The 21,645-nt window shown below is 42.1% G+C and overlaps 1 protein-coding gene across 3 annotated transcripts in view; it reads left to right on the top strand.

The window, feature by feature from the left end:
- Window positions 1–7,354: 7,354 nt before the first annotated feature.
- The window catches only part of C1H3orf49 (chromosome 1 C3orf49 homolog), a 15,733-nt gene continuing 1,442 nt past the window's right edge, over window positions 7,355–21,645 (top strand). Inside the window, exons 1-4 of one of the 3 annotated variants that reach the window (XM_076870279.1) lie at window positions 7,355–7,669; window positions 12,314–12,582; window positions 17,392–17,516; window positions 21,323–21,427. In XM_076870279.1, coding sequence (XP_076726394.1) covers window positions 7,548–7,669; window positions 12,314–12,582; window positions 17,392–17,516; window positions 21,323–21,427 — 621 coding nt within the window. In that variant the 5' untranslated portion in view covers window positions 7,355–7,547. Of the gene's footprint in view, window positions 7,670–12,259; window positions 12,583–17,391; window positions 17,517–21,322; window positions 21,428–21,645 lie in introns of all 3 variants that reach the window. The other 2 variants (XM_076870211.1, XM_076870371.1) reach the window with 2 other exon arrangements.

The raw sequence follows: 21,645 nt of genomic DNA, 5'->3' as shown, positions 1-21,645 counted from the left end.
TAAGACCTTCACCGGTCGAAGTGGACCCTCTGGCTACCCGCTTCCCTTTGGGGCATGAGCCTTCTGGGTTTACACGAGAGAGGCTCCCTGGTCTCTTCCTCCTCCGCGGAAGCCGCGCCCCGCGGGAGCTGTGTTCAGCCCAGAGCTGAACTTCTGGCCCGGAGCTGCATTCCGCTGGGGCTCTGTTCTTTCCTTCCTTAACTCTCCTTCCAGTAGAAAATTTTCCTGGCGCCAGGTGACCCGCAGCCTCGACCTTACAGGGTCACACAGACTGCACTTCGTCGGTGACGACAGAGCTGTGCCCTCTGTGCCTACTCGCAGTGGACTGGTCACTTCAGGGACGCCCACATGACCCTCCATCTGCTCTACGCTCCCAGGAAGCTCCTACGGCCCAGGTTAATTCTTTTTCTCTCTTTGCTCTCCCTTCCTCCACTATTTAACCATGGGTGCCTCCTCATCTATATCCGAAAGCTCACCACTCAAGTGTCTCCTTAAGTATTTGGCTACTCTCTCTCTCTCTCCCTGGATCTCAAGCCCAAAATTCTTATTAGATGCTGTACCCAAAATTGGCCTGCATATCCGTTAGATAATGACAATCATTGGCCTCCAGAAGGCTCGTTAGACCCAAACCTTCTTCGGGATCTTCTTAACTACTGCTTGCGCCTAAAAAAATGGAGAGAGGTCCCATACGTTGAAGGTTTTAGCCTTCTTGCCCAACACCCTGCCCTCTGCACTTCCTGCTTTCCCTCTCAGGTCCTCCTTGCTTGTAAACCCCTCCCTTCCCTTTTTTATTCCCCTGACTCTGCAGATTCTTCCTCATTTAACCCAGCAGATGAACCCCCACTTTATCCCCCAGCCCCATCCGCCCCTCCTCTCCCGCTACACCCTCCGCTTCTTCCGCCTGATTCCACCGATGCTCAGCCTTCCGTTTCCGCTGAGACATCCCCTTCCCTTCCCTCTCCTTCCTGTCCGCCGCCGACTGCCTCTTTCAGTCCTCCTGTCACCAGGTCTAAGGGACCCCCTCCTACTCCCATGACGATTGCACCCCCTTCGTGAGGTAGCTGATCCTGAGGGTGTTATTAGAGTACATGTGCCTTTCTCCATGTCGGACATTACTCAGTTAGAGAGGAAATTAGGCTCATTCACCACTGATCCCACCACTTACATTCGGGAGTTCCAGTGGGTCCTGCAGGCATACAGCCTTACGCATCACGACATCTACATGCTCCTGGCCAATACACTTCTCCCTGAGGAAAGGCGACAGGTCTGGGAGCTAGCCCAAGCCCTCATGCTGTCCCAGAGCAGGATCCTCTATGGAATTACAATACCCCTGGAGGCTTACAGTCTCATGACCTTTTTGCATCCTGCCTCTTGGAGGACCTAAAAAAGGCCACCCGCAAGGCCGTTAATTTTCAAAAGGTGCAGGAGGTAGGTCATTCAAAAGAAGGAAGAAACACCTTCAGAATTCCTGGATAGACTAACCAAGGCCCTCCAGCAGTACACAAACCTCAACCCAGAAAGCCCTGATGGCCGTCATGTCTTAATGACATATTTCCTGGCCCAAAGCTACCCTGACATTAAAGCCAAGCTTAAGAAGTTTGAACAGGGCCCTGCTACTCCTCAGACTGAAATCCTTGCGGTCGCTTTCAAGGTGTTCCATGGTAGAGAGGATGAAAGTGAACGTCGCAGGCAGAGGGCTGAAAACGCCAAATTCCAAATGCTGGCCCAGGTCATTCAGAGAAAGTCATCACCACACCGTCCCAATAAGACACCCCCTGGAGCTTGCTTCAAATGTGGTAAGGAGGGACATTGGGCCAGGGATTGTCCTCCACCCCCTGCCCAAAATGCCACCAAAGGGGACACTGGGGGGCACCACCGCACCTGGCGAGAAAAACATTTCAATTGAAATGTAGACTTTCCAGTGAGGAACAGCCACGGAGCACCTGAGGAAACCAACCAAATGGCAGACTACCAAAGAATTATTTCAAAGTTCTACAAGATGAGCCCAAAGTTAGGAATACTAACCTGGGGCTGCCACCATCAAAAACAAATGAAAAAAAAGCATGATTTGCTTGAAATCCTCTCGCCTCTGCAGAGACACTGCTCCAGCTCCTGGCACTGTGAATTTCCAGCCAGGTCATTCTCTTGGTGAGGCACTTCTCTGGAGAAACATCCTGTCGCTAGGCACCCCGTACTTACTTCCCCATGACACAGTTCTCGCTGAGAAATCTGTAAAATGACACCTTCCCTCAAAAAAAAAAAAAAAAAAAAAAAAGCCAAAGCTTCAGCCAGCAGAGTTGCTTTAGCCAGGTAAAAAAGCTCCAGTTTACATTCTCCAAGTGCAAAGTGCCCCCCCACACTCCACAACACACACACACACACACACACACACACACCAGCAAGTCCTCATGCATCTGGGGTGTCGAGAATTCAAGGGGGATTCTGCAGGAAATGATGAGCTCCCTAAATCCATTCCTTTTCAAATGGAATCTGTTGAATAAAGACTCCTGGTCACCAACAAGCATGATCCTGCCCTGCTAGGCGTTTATCACACCCCCAGGCTTGGAATCAAGACCAGGAATCTCAATTTACCAAGTTTGCAGAGGATTTACAAGTTGCTAGGCAAGGTTAATATGCAATCAGATTAGAGATAAGGTGCAAAAACAAATCTAATAATTGGCCAAGAGTCAAATTGCATGCTAGTTAGTAACTTTAATTTAAAACTTGGGAGTGGGAGGAGTAGGAGTTTTAGAACTACTGATGGGAAAGATTTGAATGCATGGAGAGTTAGCATAAAAAAATCCTCAGGGGCAGCAAATTGGTGATGCAGAAATTGATGATCGAAGCCAGAATTAGACAGGCAGTCAGTAGAGATAGGTAAATCGAGTCAGGTTGGATCAAGGAGGCCAATTCTGAGTGAGTCAGGAAGTTGGAGACTGTCCCCAGAGGGATTGAAATGTTAATTCCTTCAGAGCCCTTCCTCCACCCTTATCAAGAACTTGCCCTGGCTCCAACCTGTTGCTAAGGTAACCTGTTCCAGGAATTGCCCTTCCCCACAGGGAGCTATAAAGTTGTTAATTAATGTGTCCTGGGCTGCTCCATCTTGCCCTTCCCCCTCCAGCCCACCTGGTTCCCACCTTTGGGCCCTCCCATCAGCATTCCTGGGTCTAGTCCTGGGCCTGGTCACAGAAGCAGGAAGGAGATAAGGGGAAGGGGGCAGAACAAAGGAATCCTAGGACATAGAAAAAGGGCAGAACACCTGCTTCTCCAGATACCAGGATCCCAGCTATGGCCCCCTTCTCCCTCCCTGGAGAAGTCTATGTGACCCCCTTTAAATAAACCCTGCTTTACATGCTTGCCTTGGCGTGCTTCTCCAATGTTCAAACTTCAACATGTGGGGAAGCAGAACTCGTCACCCATAACCAGGGGTAACACTATGGCCTGCAGATCACATTTTTATATGTACAAGATTTAAAATGTGAAGTTCAAGTCTGGGTGTGGTGGTGTATGCCTGTAATCCTAACTACTTGGGAGGCTGAGGGAAGAGGATGGGAAGTTTGAGACCAGCTTCAGCAATTTAGCAAGTCTCTGAGCAATTTAGCAAGTCCCTAAGCAATTTAGCAAGACCCTGTCTCAAAATAAAATTTAAAAAAGAGATGCATACCTGTGATCCCAACATCTTGGGAAGAGGAGACCAGAGGATTGCAAATTCAAGGCCGACCTGAGCAACACAGTAAGACTGTCTTAAAATAAAAAACAAAAAAGGCTGGAGATGTGGCTCAGTAGTTAAGCATCCCTGGCTTCAATCCGCAGTACCTACCAAAGGAAAAAAAAAAATTTTTAAAGGACTGAGGACAGTCCTTTATAATGTACTCAAAGGTACATTGTCTTTGAGTTTAATCTCCAATACCAAATTTTTTTAAATAAAAAAATGAAATTCAATAGCATTTGGTTGACCAGCACTCTACAGTTGACCAGAGTTCCCATCCCTCCCTGTTGCACCCCAGTGCTTCTCACATTTCCCCACCTGGAACCCGTGGGAATTCATTTAGAGATTCATTTAGAGATTTCCATCTCAGTCCTCCCGCCCTGGCCTCCTGAATAGCTGGAATTGGAAGCACATGCCACTCCACCCTGTGTCTAGTCGTTTTCTTCCCTACTGAGTCCCATGGCCCAGAATAAATATGTATGAACTCCTTCCTTAAATCCCTGAATGACTTCCCATTGCCCTGAAGATCAAGTTCGAGACCTTTAATTTGGCCTCTAGGACTGGAGAGGCTTGGTGCTGTCTCTGTTCACCAACCAATTTTCCCCTGAAGGTTCAAAGGCCTCTTCTGCAACGGGTTTTGCTCCTTGCTCTCCTCTGCCTGGAACATGCCTCCTACACAATTGACCTCTTAATGCTCAGCTCTCAGACTCCATGACCCAGCAATTGCCTCTCATCCTTATCACTTTACCCTTTCATTCTCCTTTTTCTTTCTTCCTACCATTTGCCACTCGGCTAAAACTCATGCTTTCACATTCTTGCTTGTTCTAAGTCTTTCTCGCAGCATTTTAAGTTATCTGAGTTCAGAGATGTTGTGTGTGTTGTTTGCTCACTGTTGTGTGCCTGGTGTCTAGGTGCTCAGTGTCCGGTATCTAGGTACTTAGTGCCTGGTGTCTGGGTACTTGGCGCCTGGTGTCTAGGTAGGTACTCAGCACCTGGTGTCTAGGTACTCGGTGCCTGGCAACCACTCAAATATTTGTTGAATTACTAAAAGACCAAAACAAACCCTGGGAGGTAGCAGTTATGGTTCTTGCTTTACAAAGAGAAAAATGGAGGTCCAGAGAGGCTTTGTCACCTACCCAAAGACCCACAACTTGTATGGAGAGAAAATCTAGAAATTTTTATTATATTTATTATATTAAAAATGTGAAATGTACCAGGGATTGAACCCAGGGGCACTCGACCACTGAGCCACATCCTCAGCCCTATTTGGTATTTTATTTAGAGACAGGGTCTCACTGAGTTGCTTAGCACCTTACTTTTGCTGAGGCTGACTTTGAACACACAATCCTCCTGCCTCGGCCTCCCAAGCAGCTCAGATTTCAGGTGTGTGCCATCACGTCCAGTAATAAAGCTAGATTTAAATCTGGACCCAGCTCAAAATTCATATCTGTGTGTGCCCTAATTCTGTCCACCTTTTTTTAGTGCCATTATAAGCTTCTGGGCTCTTTTGTGACCTGCACATGTTGTTACAGAAGGCACAGCTGCAAATATTTCAGCCTATTACACATGCATACATATAGGCTTGTGCACACAGATGTTCACATGGACACACGCATGTACAAATAAAAAATAGCTCTCTTCTTAACAAAATCAATCATAGTCATCCAGATATTTGACTGACTACAACAGAATTAAGACAGCAGTACCAAAAATTATGTGAAAAATACTGGCATGTGTTAGAGAAAAACGCCCTTTCGTGTATTCATTCATTCAAACTCCAGAGGATCCTAACAGATGAGGGGGAAAGATCACATGGGAACACAAGCCCAAAGACAAAATCACCTCAGGTGTGTTGTTTTCCAGTGCCTCAAAATGTGGGGCAGAAGATCCTCTACTCCCACTCTCCTGGATACACCCTAAAACCCAGGTTTTACTTCTTGCAAAAACAGAATTTCTATTTTACTTGAATCTCACTATAAAGCTCTAACTTCACTTTTATTACTTTGGCAACTTTAGGGATGATAAAATAAGCACAGACAGGTTAAGCAAAGGGACCAAGTTCACACAGCTGGGCTAGAACAAGAACCCAGCTAGAAATCCTAAGCCCCACCTTTTAAATTCCTCAATGTAATATGCTTCATTTTTTACTTTTTTTTTTTTTTTTTTTTTGGTGTTGGGATTAAACCTGGTTTCATACATGGTAAGCACGTATTCTATCACTGGTCTACATACCCAGCCCCATGATCCTTTTACAATTCTTTCTCCCAGTATAGAAACATATGAGACTCTCACTACTCAAAGTGTGGTCCGTGGGCCTGCATTATCAGCATCCTCAATTCTTGGATCCCATCTCAAACAGGCTGTGCCTGAAGCCACATTTTTAACAAGATCCCTGGATAATTACTGGGAACGTGAAAGTTAAAGAAGCATGCTGCAGGGCTAGGGATGTGGCTCAAGCAGTAGCATGCTTGCCTGGCCTGCGTGGGGCCCGGGTTCGATCCTCAGCACCACATACAAACAAAGATGTTGTGTCCGCCGAGAACTAAAAAATAAATATTAAAAAAAAAAAAAAAAAATTCTCTCTCTCTCTCTCCCCCACTCTCTCTCTCTTTAAAAAAAAAAAAAAAAAAAAAAAAAGAAGAAGCATGCTGCAGTTTACTGATAAATACAAGCACAGAAGTCAAAGTTCTTCTTCTTCTGTCTCCCAACATCTTCCTAGAAGTGTTTGCCTTCTTCAACATCCAATTAGGTCAGACTGAACAACTCCAGGGACTGAGTAACAGAAATAAGTCCTAGTGTCTGCTGCCACCTTGTGGTAAAATGTCCACCTAGGAAGAATTTGCTCTTCATAAAATAAATACAGGAATAATGGGGCAGGTAGGCAGGCAGTCAAGTTTTTTAGCCATGTGCTTTAAAAGACAGCTAGCTGGAGGCTCGGGGGTGCACGCCTGTAATCCCAAGGGCTTGGGAGGCTGAGGCAGGAGGATCATGAGTTCAAACCAGCCTCAGCAACTTAGTGAGGCCCTAAGCAACTCAATGAGACCCTATCTCTAAATAAACTACAAAAAAGGATGTGACTCAGTAGTTGAGTGTCCCTGAGTTCAATCCCTGGTACCCCGCCTCCCAAAAAAGGACAAAATTCGGTGTGATTTTTTTAAATTGTCAATGCAACTAAAAGTTGTTGGCTGGAGCAGTGGTGCATCCCTGTCATCCCAGTGGCTAGGGAGGCTGAGGCAGGAGGATCACGAGTTCAAAGCCAGCCTCAGCAACTTTGCAAGACTCTGTCTCTAAATAAAAATACAAAAATAGGGCTGAGGATGTGTCTCAGTAGTTAAACACCCCTGGGTTCAATCCCTGGCAGAAAAAAAAAAAAGGGGGGGGGGGAGTGGTGGTTGGATGATCAGAACGCTGTTTCTCCATTTGTCTTGTTCAAGAATCTATGAAGGATACTGAAGGATATGGAAAACACCAACCCTCAGGGAGAAACAAGAGCAGTGGATCCCAGAGAGAGAAGGGAAGCAATGGGTGCTAGACTTCCACAATTTCCCTTCCTGTTGTTGTGTCTCTGTCTCTTTCACTTTCTCTTTGTTGAGTTTCAGATTTCTCTAAGCGACTGGGAATTTCCCACAGTTCTGCCAAACGCATCACAGTTGAGCCCTCTGCCCTTATAAACAGGGCCAGGCCCAGTAACCCACCATCTCTAACATCTGGGAGGGAATAAGGAAAAGATTCCAAACTTTCCCTCCATACCTTGCCCCAAACACCCCAGAACTTGACAGTTCTGTTTGGAAGTCGTGAACTCCAGAGCTGAAGAAATCCAAAACAGCTACCAGCAGCAATGGACACTCCTCAGCTGTATTTACCAGACCTGAAGGTTGCCTATGGAAAACTTGGCCAGTACCAAAGATTCCAGCAACCCAGAGAGAAAGATGACACATTCGAAAGGAAAGGGATTGAAAGGTAAGTAATGCAGACTGGTCATTTCCATCAAGGCAGAGTTTGGGGATTTTTTCATTAAAAAAAAAAAAAAAAAAACTCACTGTGATTATTAGACATGATACTATCTCTATTTCAACACTGCATTTAGAAATGAAGATTTGGGGCCAGGCATGGTAGCACACACCTGTAATCCCAATGGCTCGGGAGGCTGAGGCAGGAGGATTGTGAGTTCAAAGCCAGCCTCAGCTACTTAGCGAGGTGCTAAGCAACTCAGGGAGACCCTGTCTCTAAATAAAATTCAAAATAGGGCTGGGATGGGGCTCAGTGGTCCAGTGGCCCTGAGTTCAATCCCTGGTACCCACCCACAAAAAAAGAAAGAAAAAGAAAAAAATGAAGATTTGATATGGCCTAAGGAGAAGGAGGTACTGCATTAGCTCAGGAAGCTTAGTTCTATTAGGAAAGCCTCATTTCATGATCAGAAAGTTTTAACTCGGAAAGCCTTTACTCCCCACTTGAATTTGATGTTTTAAAGTGTCCTAATTAGAGATGAAAGAAAGTACTGATGCTAAGTTGATATTTTCAGCATCAGAATTAAAGTCTTGTCATATCCTAGCAAATAATAGTATTTTGAAAATTCATTAGTGCATCCTACAAATAAATTCACAATCAATGCTTCCTATTCCTTGTCCCAGCATATTTGACTGATCCGATTTCACCAGTACACACTCTTTAATGAAACATCAAAACAGTCTTAGACCTGACATTTCTCAACAATGACAAAACCATGAAGACAGGCATAAAATATTCCAAACATAATACCTTTTAATTTTGAAAATCAGTGTGGTGATTTTATTTTCTAGTTTCTTAGGCTGCTGAGCAGACTCTTGAGCTACAGCTCAGAGATATAGATGTGAGCTGTTTTTATGAGCCTTGAACATCAGAGATCAAAGTTCCAAACTTCCATGGACAAAATGAAATATTGCAAAGTGAGAGCTGAGAAGCTAGATCCAGGTTACTGATGACTGGCTGTGGTGATGCCTATCTATAATACCAGCAATTTGGGAGACTGAGGCAGGAAGATCTCAAGTTCAAAGCCAGCCTCAGCAGCTTAGCAAGGCCCTAAGTAACTCAATGAGATCCTGTCTCTAAATAAAACACAAAAAAAGGGCTGGGGATGGGGCTCAGTGGTTAAGCACCCCTGAGTTCAGTCCCCAAGACCAAAAAAAAAAAAAAAAAAAAAAATTTTTTTTAAAAAAATTTCTGCACAGCAGAAAGCACAGGGTTCTATCTCTAGGCCCTGAAGCAAATCATCTTCGTTAATTATAAATACCTCAGGGATGGGAGTGGGAGACACACTTTTAGAGATTCAGAGACTAATTAGACGTGGCCTTCTTTCCAGAGCATTCCTGAATCTCCTGAAATTATATTTCTCTTGTTTTGTGTGAGTGGAGGAGTATGTATGTTCATATTGATGGCAGTATAAATTTAAAATTTTTAAAATTACTTAGTGTCTTAGAGGGGCCCCTGGGAGATTAATCCTAGCCATAAATTATCTTTGGGCAAATTAGAAAACGATGCTCCCTCCTAGGAACACTGTATTGTCATCTACCAGAAAATTATTTTAATTCCTCTGCACCACTGAAGGGACTAACACCACTCTGAAGTTGTGTGTGCACAATCTGCAGAGCTCTGTCCACACTCCCAGAAAGAAGCTGCTAGCCCATGAGGTCACCGTCTTGGGGCTCTCTCTTTGCCTTTTACATTCTCACCACACAGATCCCATCTACATGCTAATAAAGGCTGCCATTTATTGAATAATTGATTAGATGTCAAGTACATAAATTCTTCTTCCCTCTACCCTTTCTTTCTTTCTTTTTTTTTTTTTTTTTTTTTTTTTGGTACTGAGCACCTTCTCACAGAGCTACACCCCATCCCCAGCCCATTTTATCTTTTCATTTTGAGATAGGGTCTCACCAAGTTGCTGAGGGCTTGACTCACACTTGCCATCCTCCTGACTCAACCTCCCAAGTAGCCAGGATTACAGGGGTGTGCCACTACTCCCAGAAAATTATGTCCTTTTTTTTTTTCTCACATGTCGGAGAATAGTACACCCATTTTTCAAAAGAGAGAACCAAAGTTTACAGAGGTTAAATAACACATTAAAAAAAAAAAAAAAAAAAGGGCACACAATTAGGAATTGTGTTCCTAGAGTGAGACCAAGATCATTGAAACTCCTTTGCATGCTTCCCATGGATGAGTATGTCCGTCAGATGCTGAAAGATCTAGGCTCAGTTTAGAACAGTGCTTTGCTGAAGCGTAGGACATATACTACTGGTGGTACCTGAGATATTGTAGGTAGTACACGGAGAACATTTTTAATGGCTGCTAATTTATTTTAACCCATATCAGAAATATATTATATTATATATCATATATGTAACAAAATATAATAAATCATAATAATAGTATAACATATTGTACTACAGTTACGATAATCATAATAGATTGTGATTGGGATTTTACCTGAGAAATGAACATTTATGCTCACACAAAAGCCTATACGCAGACATTTATAGCAGCTTTCTTCATAATAGCCGCGAACGATGTACGATGTAAATGTTCTTCACTGAGTGATGGTCAAAGAAACTGTGATACATCTCAATTTTTCAAAGTGTAGCTGAATGGTAGAGCCCTCTCCTGGCATTCAAGAAGCCCTGGGTTTCATCCCCAGAACAGGGGAAAAAAAAAAAAGCAGGTTATATTCATATGATCCTGTTTGTATAACATTCTTAAAAGGATAAAAATTATGCAAAAATTACAACTTACTGGTTGCCAGGGTGAAGGAGAAAGTGGGGGCAAGTGGTTAATGGGTGTGGCTGTGAGAGAAGGGATTCTAGCTCCCATGAAACCTTCTGTGTCTTGATGGCATTAACGTCAGCATTCCAATCATGATCATGTGGCACAGTTTTGTAAGATGTTACTGTTTGGCAAAATTGAGTGAAGAGTACGCAGGATTTTCCAGTAGGGTCTCTCTGAGTTGCTTAGGGCCTTGCTAAGTTGCTGAGGCTGGCTTTGAGCTTGCGATCCTCCTGCCTCAGCCTCCTGAGCCACTGGGATGACAGGTGTGCACCACTGTGCCTGGCCAATATTATTTCTTATATAACTGTATGTGAATCTACAGTTGACTCAAAATAAAAAGGTTAATTAAAACAAAAACCTCAGATTTCAATAATAGTATTGTATTGGATGAAGCTGACCAAAACCAGTTAATTGAAAAAATATTAGGCAAATAATTGTATCAGGGTCTGGCTGATACTGACTCTTGCATAGAGGTTAACAGCATGGTCCTGAGGATCATCCCAGCGTAAATTACGTGATATTCCCAAGCTTTAATTTTCTTCTTGTGTAAAATGGGGATGTTGGTGTAAGAATGACATTATGCAATACCATACAAGGGCTTAAAAGATGAATTAGAGAACTCCCAGGAAGAGTTGTGTATGTTTATCACTAAAATATGCCCAAATCATGAAGATAGTACAGAAGTATTTGGAATTTTGGAAACATGAGTTGAAAGCATTTTACCTAAAAGAGTGTTCTAGTGTAACTGCAGTGTGGAAAGGGTCTTAGAGATCATGTTCTTTATTGACTCTGCTAATAAACTCTCGTCTTTCATCATATTAGCCTCTAAATCCAGCAAAATCTATGTCAAAATAGGATTTCAATTTGTGAATATGAGCTAATAGATTCTTACAGTCACAGTCCTGGCTTAACGCCTGCATTCTACCCTTGGTCAGTGAATTCAGCCTCTTTATGCCTCAGCTTTACTCATTAATAAAATGAAGATAATAATATAATGTATGCCAAGTATGGTGGTGCATGCCTGTGATCCCAGCAGTTTAGGAGGCTGAGGAAGGAGGATCGCAAGTTCAAGGCCAGCCTTACTACTTATGGAGGTACTAAGCTACTCAGCAAGACCCTGTGTCTAAATAAAATATAAAAAGGGCTGTGGGGCTGGGGTTGTGGCTCAGTGGTAAAGCACTCTCCTAGTGCATGCAACCTAGGGAGGCCCTGGGTTCAATCCTCAGCACCACATAAAAATAAATAAATAAAAACAAAGGTATTGTGTACAACTAAAAGAAATAAATATTAAAAAGTCAGGGGCTGGGGATGTGATTAAGTTCCCCTGGGTTCAATCACTGGCACAAAAATATAGTATATATTTGTACATTTCTATTTATTTTTAAATATATATTTTATATATAAAATACATATTTATATATATGAATATATGTATGTGTGCATACATACACATTTTTTTCTTTTGTGCCAGGGATTGAACTCAGCACCACACTTCCTACGGTGCTATGAGGATCAGGTGAAATAGCAGCTGAATTGTACTCATGATCATTTGTTGATGAAGTATCAAATTGTTGCTTTGGCTTATTATTATTATTATTATTATTATTTCCTGTAATCTGATTCTTTTCCTTCCGTTTCATTTTTTGGAATTGCATCCTTTGTTTACATTTGAAGTTTTGCCTTTAATGAACTTCAATTATTCATTTTAAACTTCTCCGTGTCCTTGATGCGAGCTATTTTGATTCTCTTTAGATGGCACAGAGCTGCGTCCACCCATTTCGTAAAACAAAATTTGTTGTTCCCCAGAGAGAAATCCTTCAGTGAAAGTGACCCGGGATCTCGTGCCAGCCAGCAAAATCAGAAACCAAAATGGGTGAAGAGAATCAAGACTTCGTTTAGGAGGATGCTGTCCCACAAGGGCAGAGGCAAGCCAGCCAGTATCAGCAGAGAGGGCTGCACTCCCCATGGGAAAGCCCCGGGTCCCAACGCACAAGGCCTCCTTCCTAGGATTGTCAAGGAGCTTACTCCTCCCAAGTTGTCCACCAAACCAAGAGTGGGAGAGCGCGCACAGAACGGTAATGACCATGGCCACTGATCCACAGGTGCCCGACCCGAGACAGACAGGGGAACAAGATGGAGCCTTTTGCTACCTGCAATACTTTGGGTCCTGTTTTCATCTGCCTTTTCGTTGCTGTGGCCAGAAGACCCGACAAGAACAATGACAGAAAGAAAAGTTTGTTTGTGTGCTAACGGTTTCAGAGGTCTAAGTCCAGAGATGGCCGGGCTGCATTCCTCAGGGCCTCAGAAGACAGCGCGTGGTGGCAGAAGTGTGTGGCAGAGGCCAGTTGCTGGGAACATGGCACCAGGAAGCAGAGAGACAGAGCTCTGCCTGACTAGGACAAAATGTCAACCCCAAGGCACACCCCCAGAGCCCACCTCCTCCAGCCACACCCCACCTGCCTCCAGTCACCGCTCAGTTAATCCCACTGGGGGTGGGGGTGGGTGATCAGGTCACCCATTAGATTAAGGCCCTCAGAAGCCAGACCATGAGCTTTTGGGGGACACCTCACATCCAAGCCATAACAGATGTTGAATGTCCCCAAAGACATGTTTACAGGCTTATTTCCACAAGTTCATGCTATTGGGAGGTGGGGCCTTCTAGGAGGTCCTTGGTCACTGGGGTTGTACCCTGAAAGGGGATTTTGGGACTTCTGTCCCTTTCTCTTTCTCGTTTGCTTCCTGGTTTTGTTCCACCATGTGCTTCCCCCCATTGCCATGCAGCAGCCCTACCAAAGGCCTAAAAGCCACGAGTCTATGTGATCATGGACTAAAATCTCTAAAACCGTGAGCCAAAACAAACCTTTTCTCTTCACAAAGTCAATGATCTCAGGTATTCCATTACAGTGATAGAAAGTAGAACGCTGACTAACACACCATCCGAAGTATGGAAACTCCCAGGGGCTAGTTTAAAATGTAGAATCTCAGGTTCCTCCCAGGTCTATTGAGTCAGAAGCTGCATTTCCGGTAAGATCCCCAGTTGACTCGTGTACGTTTGGAGAAGCACTGGATTAGATTGACTTTATGGTTCTTCCAAGTCCTACTAGTTACTGGTCTAGTCAGTGTAAAGTAACTCATTATTTAAATAGATATGCACAAAGATGCATACATGTGTATGTGTACATACATACATATTAGAAAATCAAACTAAAGTGGAGCCATGCACTGTGTTGTGTGCCTGTCATTCCAGTAGCTTGGGAGGATAAGGCAGGAGAATCATGAGTTCAAAGCCAGCCTCAGCAATGGTGAGGCCCTAAGCTATCAGTGAGACCCTGTCTCTAAATAAAATATAAAAAAGGGCTGGGGATGGGGCTCAGTGGTTAAGTACCCCTGGGTTCAATCTTTGTTACTAAAGCAGCAACAACAAAAAACTAAATGGGATTTTATTTCTGGAGAAAACGGTGATACAGCCTTTCAAATGTTGACTTCCAATAGTGGAGGGCATAGGGAGAATAAATGAATAAAATTTGTGGCGTGGGTCAGAAAGGAGGTTTGATTTTTTTTTTTTTTTTTTTGCATCTACTTTTTATGTACTGTGTGGAAGGATCAATATTTGAACTATTAACTTCCAAATCTTTATTTTTTCTTTTGTAGTACAGTAATGCTGTTGTTTGGAGTTCTATAAAATTACAACTAATAGTATCACCAATGTTTGCATTCTCCTTTGTAGCTTTTTTTTTTTTTAATCAATAGTCTTTGTATTTTAGAGCATTTTTAGGTTGACAGAAAAATTGAGCAGAAAATGCAGAGAGTTCCTGTATAATCTTCTTTCTCTCCCCTACTTCTAGATTTTCCCCTATTATTAACATCTTGCCTTGGTATGATAGATTTGCCATATTGATGAGCCAATATTGATACATTATTATCAATCAAAGTTCACAACTTTCATTAGGGTTCATTCTTTATGTTGTACAGCTTTGTGGGATTTGATAAATATATAATGTCATTTGGGTCATGTGTCCATGATTACAGTCTCCTATTCAATAATTTCATTGCCCGAAATATCTTCTGTGTTTTTAATCCTTTTGGCATAGTAGCAGGGAACATATGCAGCCCGGTAACCTCACATTTCATAAGTGATTGGCCGGCAGACCTGGATTTTCCAGGGATGGGGGGACCCAAAGAAACAAACAGACAAACAAAAATTGATGGCTTCCAGCTGACTGATTGCCCTTTCAAACAAACTCTGTCTTCTGGAAAAAATAGTTGCTAATATAAGCATCCAAGCATCTAGCAATTACCTGGCAGGAGTTGACCTGTATATTTCTGTCGAAAATAACAAAGAGGATGTACTTCTATATACCAGTGGGACCAGAGCTGGAGAGTCTAGATTTCTCCAGAAAACATGCCCATCCTTTAGGATGCAGCTCAAATATTATTACCTTGTGTTTGCTGTGGCCCAAAGACAGTTTTCTATTGAACTCCAGAATTTTTTTTTGGGGGGGGGCGGTACCAGAGATTGAATTCAGGGGGGCCTTAACCACTGAGCCACATCTTCAACGCTTTTAAAAATTGTTTTTTATTTTGAGACAGGTTTTGCTAAGTTGCTTAGGACCTCGCTAAATTGCTAAAGCTGGCTTTGAGCTTGTAATCCTCCTGTCTCAGCCTCCTGAGCAGCTGGGATTACAGGGGCGTACCACTGCACCCAGCCAGAACATATTTTTTACCTACTTAATAAAATGTCTGCAAAAGTGCTTATTATTATGCCGATCGCAGAATTAGGGATCAATTAGCGAACAGAACAGACGTGGCCCCTGCCCTCATGGAGTTATAACATAGAGGGACTTAAACATTATGCATATAATTGTATTTGAGGCAAAGTGGAAGCCCAGGGTGCTATGGAAATGGATGCTCTCATTTTAGGGGGGCTTTCAGAAAGGTCTCCCTAAAGAAAGAAAGGATGATAAAACTGAGCTCTGAAAGATGACTAAAGTTAGATAAGGAAAGAGTGGGATAACAGTTTTCCAAAAAGAAGGAAGAGCATGTTCAAGCCTTAATATCAAGAGAGGATCAAACATAACCACAAAATGAAAACAACAAGCCAGTGGCAGGTGGAGGGCATTGGAACAGAGAGAACCCGGAGGGTCTGGTTGGAGAAGGTGGTGAGGATGTGGTAGACCACATTAAAAATTTCTAACTTTCTCCCAACAGCGATCAAAAACCATTGAACCTAGCTGGGGATTTATTAATCTGATTTATATTTTTAAAAGATAGCTGTGGCTGCAGAGTAGAGACTGCACGAGACAAGGGCAAGACCAGTACAGTAAGAATAGTGGACCATAATTCAAGCATTTGGGACATTTGGTGGACATGGAGAACAGGGAAGATGGAAGAGTTTACTGCTAGAGGTAGAAGCAACATGTGCCAAGATTAGAAGCAATGGGTTGGATTGGAGTCATCAGTTCTAGTTAGAGTTTCTTTCTTTTTTGCACGGAGGTTAGTACTGGGGATTGAACCCAGGGGCACTTGACCACTGAGCCCCATCCCCAGCCCTATTTTGTATTTATTTAGAGACAGGGTCTCACTGAGTTGCTTAGGACCTCAATTATGCTGAGGCTGGCTTTGAACTCACGATCCTCCTGCCTCAGCCTCCTGAGCCTCTGGGATTAAAGGTATGTGCCACTGCACCTGGCCTGGTCAGAGTTTCTGAGTTGAGGTCCTTGCAGAATAAATAGGTGGTGTTGTCAAATAGTTAATGCATCTTTATTGAAATTTGATGCTTCCATAAAAGTCCTTATCAAGGGACCTTAAGCAGGACAAGATGATTTGGGGTGCTGCACCCAGTGTGAAGTGACTCTGAAACACAGCAAATTGCAAACCCCTTGTTGCCAGTACCATTACTCCTTTTAGCATAATCAAGGAAAAGTGTCATTTCTTACCTCCCCCACCACTTTTTTAATAAAGGAAGAGTAACCTCAAGTTCAGGGCCCTCTGCAGAAAATGACATGATTTTGTTTTTTACCACATAAATTTTAATGCCTATTTGTGATACTGGTTTTCAATTTATGGTAGCATTTTAAAGTTGCCTTTATATGAAAGAAAACATTTGACCCTTGACTTGCTGAGTCTGGTAAATTATATCCCACACTTATATGATTATGTCAAAATGAACCTCAAATATTATGTTTAATAAGAAGACACTAATAAAAACATAAAAAAGAAAAAATAAAGTTGCCTTTATAAACATACTTATTGAGTTAGAAACTGAATTGTTATAAAGAAAATATTATGAAATTCAGGGTTCACATGGCTCCCGGATGTGGAGAAAAAAAACATTCAAATGGTATGTGAGTGACTAAGTTCTGGCCATCATTTCTAGAAAACACATTTAAATTCTGCTCTGATCAACAATAAATACTCAAACTACTTGAAGATTACTATTCTAATAATTCAATGAACACAGAGAGATCTTAGTGACTCAAAGTGTGGTAGATACTTAGCAGGTACTGTTTTTTTTTTTTTTTTTTTTTTTTTTTTTTCAGAAGATAGAAGGGTCTTACTTTAGATGGATCAGAGAAGGTTCTGCAAGAGGTTGCTTCTTCTAATTCTGCAATGTTAAAGTGCAAGCATTGCAGTGTGAAGCTAAGCCTCTGAGAGAGACCGGTATCCACTTTGTCAGGATTGGGATGATGCCTGCAAGATTCACGATCACATAAGGCAAATGTGTGCAGTAGAGGAAAACCAAATCCATTTTTTGCTTTTAATCCCAAAGGAAAAAAGCTACTGAGGCAGCAGTGTATATTGCTCTCTTTCCGGAATCATTTCAAATAGGAAGAATAGGTTTATTCCTGTGCTCTTCAATGGGTCTTTTTTCTTCTTTTTCCAAGCAACTATACAACTTGATGTTGTAGAAGCCGAGACAGAGGAGATAACCCAAGGAAATACGCTCCTTCAGGCCAAGAGAACCACCAAGCGCTTATCTGTGACATCTCTTCCTTCAGGGATGCAAAAGGTAAAATGCTAAAAAAAAAAAAAAAAAAAAAAAAAAAAAAAAAAAAAAAAAAACAACAACAACAAAAAAACTTGCCTCTAAAGATCTGCAAATGAGAACATTAATGGATTTAAAAAAAAAAAAAAGAGTTCTCTCCTACCATAGTCCCCTATAGTAAATCCTTTAAATCTGCTGTTTGTGTCTTTTATCCAAGAATTTAGGGCTCAGAGAGAGGGGCATTCAGGTCTGATTCCTCTACTTCTAAGCTCAAACTCTTCAGCTCCTACTATAGTCTGGGCAACAGGGGAGTTTGGAACTTCATGCTGACTTGCTCAACTGTTCAATGTCAAGTTAGTATGTTAGTCATTTGGCCTCTCCCTGTGTGCTGTGTGGAGAGGAATTCACAAAACCAGTGCTGTCCATCCAATCAACATTCTGAGACAACACAGCTTTCATTGTCCAGTCAAGTAGCCATTTGCCACGTGAGGCTTTTGAGACTTTGAAATGTGGCCAGGGCCACTGAGGAACTGAGTTTTTCATTTCATTCCATTTTAATTGATATTCAATTGAATTAATTGAAATGGCCACATGTACAGCATAAACAGTGCCATGCTAGATGGTATGTATAAACTTTAGTTACCCAGATTATTTTTTTAAATGTCATAATTTAATTTAAAAAACTGGATTTTTATTTTCCTTCCTTTCTTTCTTTAAACAGGTGGGTCTTATTATGTTGCCCTCGCCGATGATTATTACCCCCCCCACCACTTTGGTACCAGGAATTGAACTCAGGGGGGCTTAACCACTGAGCTACATCTCCATCCCTTTTTAAAATACAGTTTATTTAGAGACAGGATTATGTTAAGGTGCTTAGGACCTTGCTAACTTGCTGAGGCTGGCTTTCAACTTGTGATACTCCTGCTTCAGCCTCCCAAGCCCCTGGATTACAGGAGTGCACTGCTGCAATAAGGTCCCCCGGGCTGGTCTTAAACTCCTGAGGTCAAGCCATTCTTCTCCCTTAGCCTCCTGAGTACCTGAGTAGCTGAGACTCTAGTTCATAAGCCATTTTTTTTTTTCTTTTTGGTAACTGGAATTGAACCTAGGAGTTCTACCACCAAGCTACATTTTCAGACCTTTGTTTTTTTTTTTAATTTTTTTAATTTTTAATTTTTTTATTTTTTATTTTGACAGGATCTCCTTAAGTTGCTAAGGCTGGTCTTGAACTTGTGATCCTGCCGCAGCCTCCCAAGTTCCTGGGATTACAGGCATACACCATCACACCCAGCAGCCCAGACTATTTTTTAAAAATAGAAACCTGACCTATTATTATTTTATGTATATAAAGCACTTACTCAGCTTGCTACTATGGGCGCAGTGGCACATGCCTGTGATCCCAGCTATGTAAGAGATTGGCAGGAGGAACACAAGTTCAAAGCCAGACTTAGCAACTTAGTGAGACCCTATTTCAAAGCAAAAATTTAAAAGGAAGGTGGGGGGGAGACTGAGGAGTAGCTTAGTGGCAGAGAGCCTCTGGGTTCAATCCCCAGTACTTCAAAAACAAAACAAAACAAAAAAGCAAAAATCCTGACATTATGTTCCAAGCCCTGTTCTAAGTGCTTTAAAAATATCAGCTCCAATAATTATTACAACATCCCTATATGATAGGTAGCAAAACTGTCCTTATTTTAGGGATGATTCTCAGAGGTTAAGTAATTTGCCCAGTTGAGTAGAAAGCCATGTTTCCAAGGAAAGATAAAAATGGATAAATCTAGCTTTAATTAAATAAGAATTTCATGCCTCAAAACACAGCAAACCTAGCTGTAGAGTCCCCCCGCCACTTTTTTTTTTAAGAGTACTCAGGGTTGCAAGCATGCTAAGCACATACTCTACCAATGAGCTACACTTCTAGCTCCTCAGTCACAATTTCTATGCTATGTATTAATTGTCCTAATTTCTTGGCTTATATGGTAGCCAATAGCCACATGTGACTATTTACATTAATTGAAATTAGATGAAATTAAAAATCCAGTTCCTTGGTTGCACTAGCTCCATTTCAAGTGGTTTATAACCACATGTAGGTAGTAGCATTTGTATTGGGAATAGCACTGATAGAGTATGCCCAGATTCAAAGCAAGTTTTATCAAACAGCACTCTGGAACATTGCTGTCAGAGTGAATCCATATTAGCTTTGAATTTGGCCGCTTGCATGCAAAATTCATATCTACTGTGCTCCTACTATGTTCTGGGCAATTTCTAGTTTTGGGGGCTAATAGAGACAATGGTCTTAGTTTTGTGGAACTCACAGGCTAATAGAGGAGAAATACTGTGTGCCATAGTACTGCAGAGCAGTGGGGTTATGGACAAGGTTTTGAATAGATGGCACTTGGACAAGTGGCCATCCATATGGGAAAAGAATGACTTTGGATCCTTACTTCACAGCACATACAAAAATTAATTATTGTTGGTTTAAAGTGGGAAAGACAAATCTTAAAACTTCTGGAGGATAATATAATTATCTTCATTATTTCAGGACAAGGACTTCCTAGTACACAACAGCATTGACCTTAAAGATGAAAATGAATAAATTTGGCTCTAATTAAAATAAGAATTTCATGTCTTGAAACACATTAAAGCAGAGATTAGCAACTGGTTATAAAAATTTTTGTTTTCCCCCCACAATGTTCTCAAAATTATATTTGAATCAATCATCCATGCTTGAAAATCAGACTATTTCAAATAAAAATCTAGATGTTTTTCAACTTTCTTTTGAAACATAGGGAGATTTGGAAACACAAAGCAATTCCTCAGAGTAACCAGTAGGGGCAGCAAAGAGGCATCCACCTGCAGGCAACCTGTGTCAGGGCACACAGACCCATGGATCCTGGTTTACAAATCCTGCCTAGGTACTGGATTTAGTAAGAGTTGCAGTCAGTGAACACATAGAAATAACTTGGCAACTACTGAGTGGGGTAGATGCTCAATAGGAAAAAGAACAAGATTTTCTGGAAGAGAAAACAGAAGGGTCTTGCTTTGGTTGGTGATCAGGGAAGGTCTTGCAAGTGGCATTTGAACCAGGGCAAGCTGGCAGGGCAGCCGTGGTTCAGCAGATTGTAAACTCCTCGTCAGGCAAAGGCTAGGACCCTGACATAATCCCACATCCTACTCTGTATAGATTTCACAATAATCCTTGTGCTAATTATTAAGTTCAAAGGAGGCAGTGAACTCATTAAGTCTAAAAAAGGCATATCAGCCAGAAGCCATGACCTTGGAATAGTTTCCAACAGCAACACTCTCAGGACAGGTTACTTGTAGCCACCAAGCTAAGGACAGTGGGAAAAGTGTCAGGCATGGGGTAAAAAAGCACCCTGAGCTTTCTTTTTATGTTTGGAGTCATGACTGCCCTGAAAATAAGGAAACCTGCAGAAACGAGATCAAATTAACAACTGGATCCAGTGTTAATGAGCTTTCTGGGGCACTGGTCCACAACAGCCCCACACTCTCACTGTGCTCAGCAGCTGCAGAGGCAATTTCTTCTTCTTTCCCTTACGAATGACCTGCTTTTTTCCCCTGACATTGTATATTCTTTCAAAGCCAGACAATCTAATTTCTCTGCACCCTATAGATCTCTTCAAAGGGAGCTCTGGGCACAAAGGAGATACATGGGGCATGGAGAATAATAAGAATATGGTCTCCAACCCAATGCTGTTATGTGGCCAATGTTCACTTTATGAAACAGTGTCCAAAGGGTGAGAATTCCTATTTAAGCTTCATCATAGAAATAGCATTGGTATTTTCTGATCTGATCTGTTTTTGCATTTTTCTAATAGGTACCATATTTACCAAAGAAAAGACTACACTTTCCAACTCTTAAAAAAAAGAAACGTGGAATTCTTCAAAAATCAGGTCTGACAATAGGAGAGCTTCAGATGCAGGTAGTGGACAAAGGCTTTTACTTTCTGTGTGTGAAGCATCAGAGGACCCAACCTAACTAAACACATAGCCCTCCCAGACAGCTTGGATATAATTAACAATTAGCAATAAGAAATAATGTTAGCAGGGCAGGGGGGCATTCTGAGAGTGGCCAAAGGATTGCTAAGGGCACCTCGATGGTGCTCTGTGCCCCATAAATATTAAGTGAATTCCATTAAAA

This window comes from Callospermophilus lateralis, chromosome 1 (assembly GCF_048772815.1).
Source record: "Callospermophilus lateralis isolate mCalLat2 chromosome 1, mCalLat2.hap1, whole genome shotgun sequence".
NCBI classification, from domain to species: Eukaryota; Metazoa; Chordata; class Mammalia; order Rodentia; family Sciuridae; genus Callospermophilus; species Callospermophilus lateralis.
This window is presented reverse-complemented; position numbering and strand designations above follow the sequence as displayed.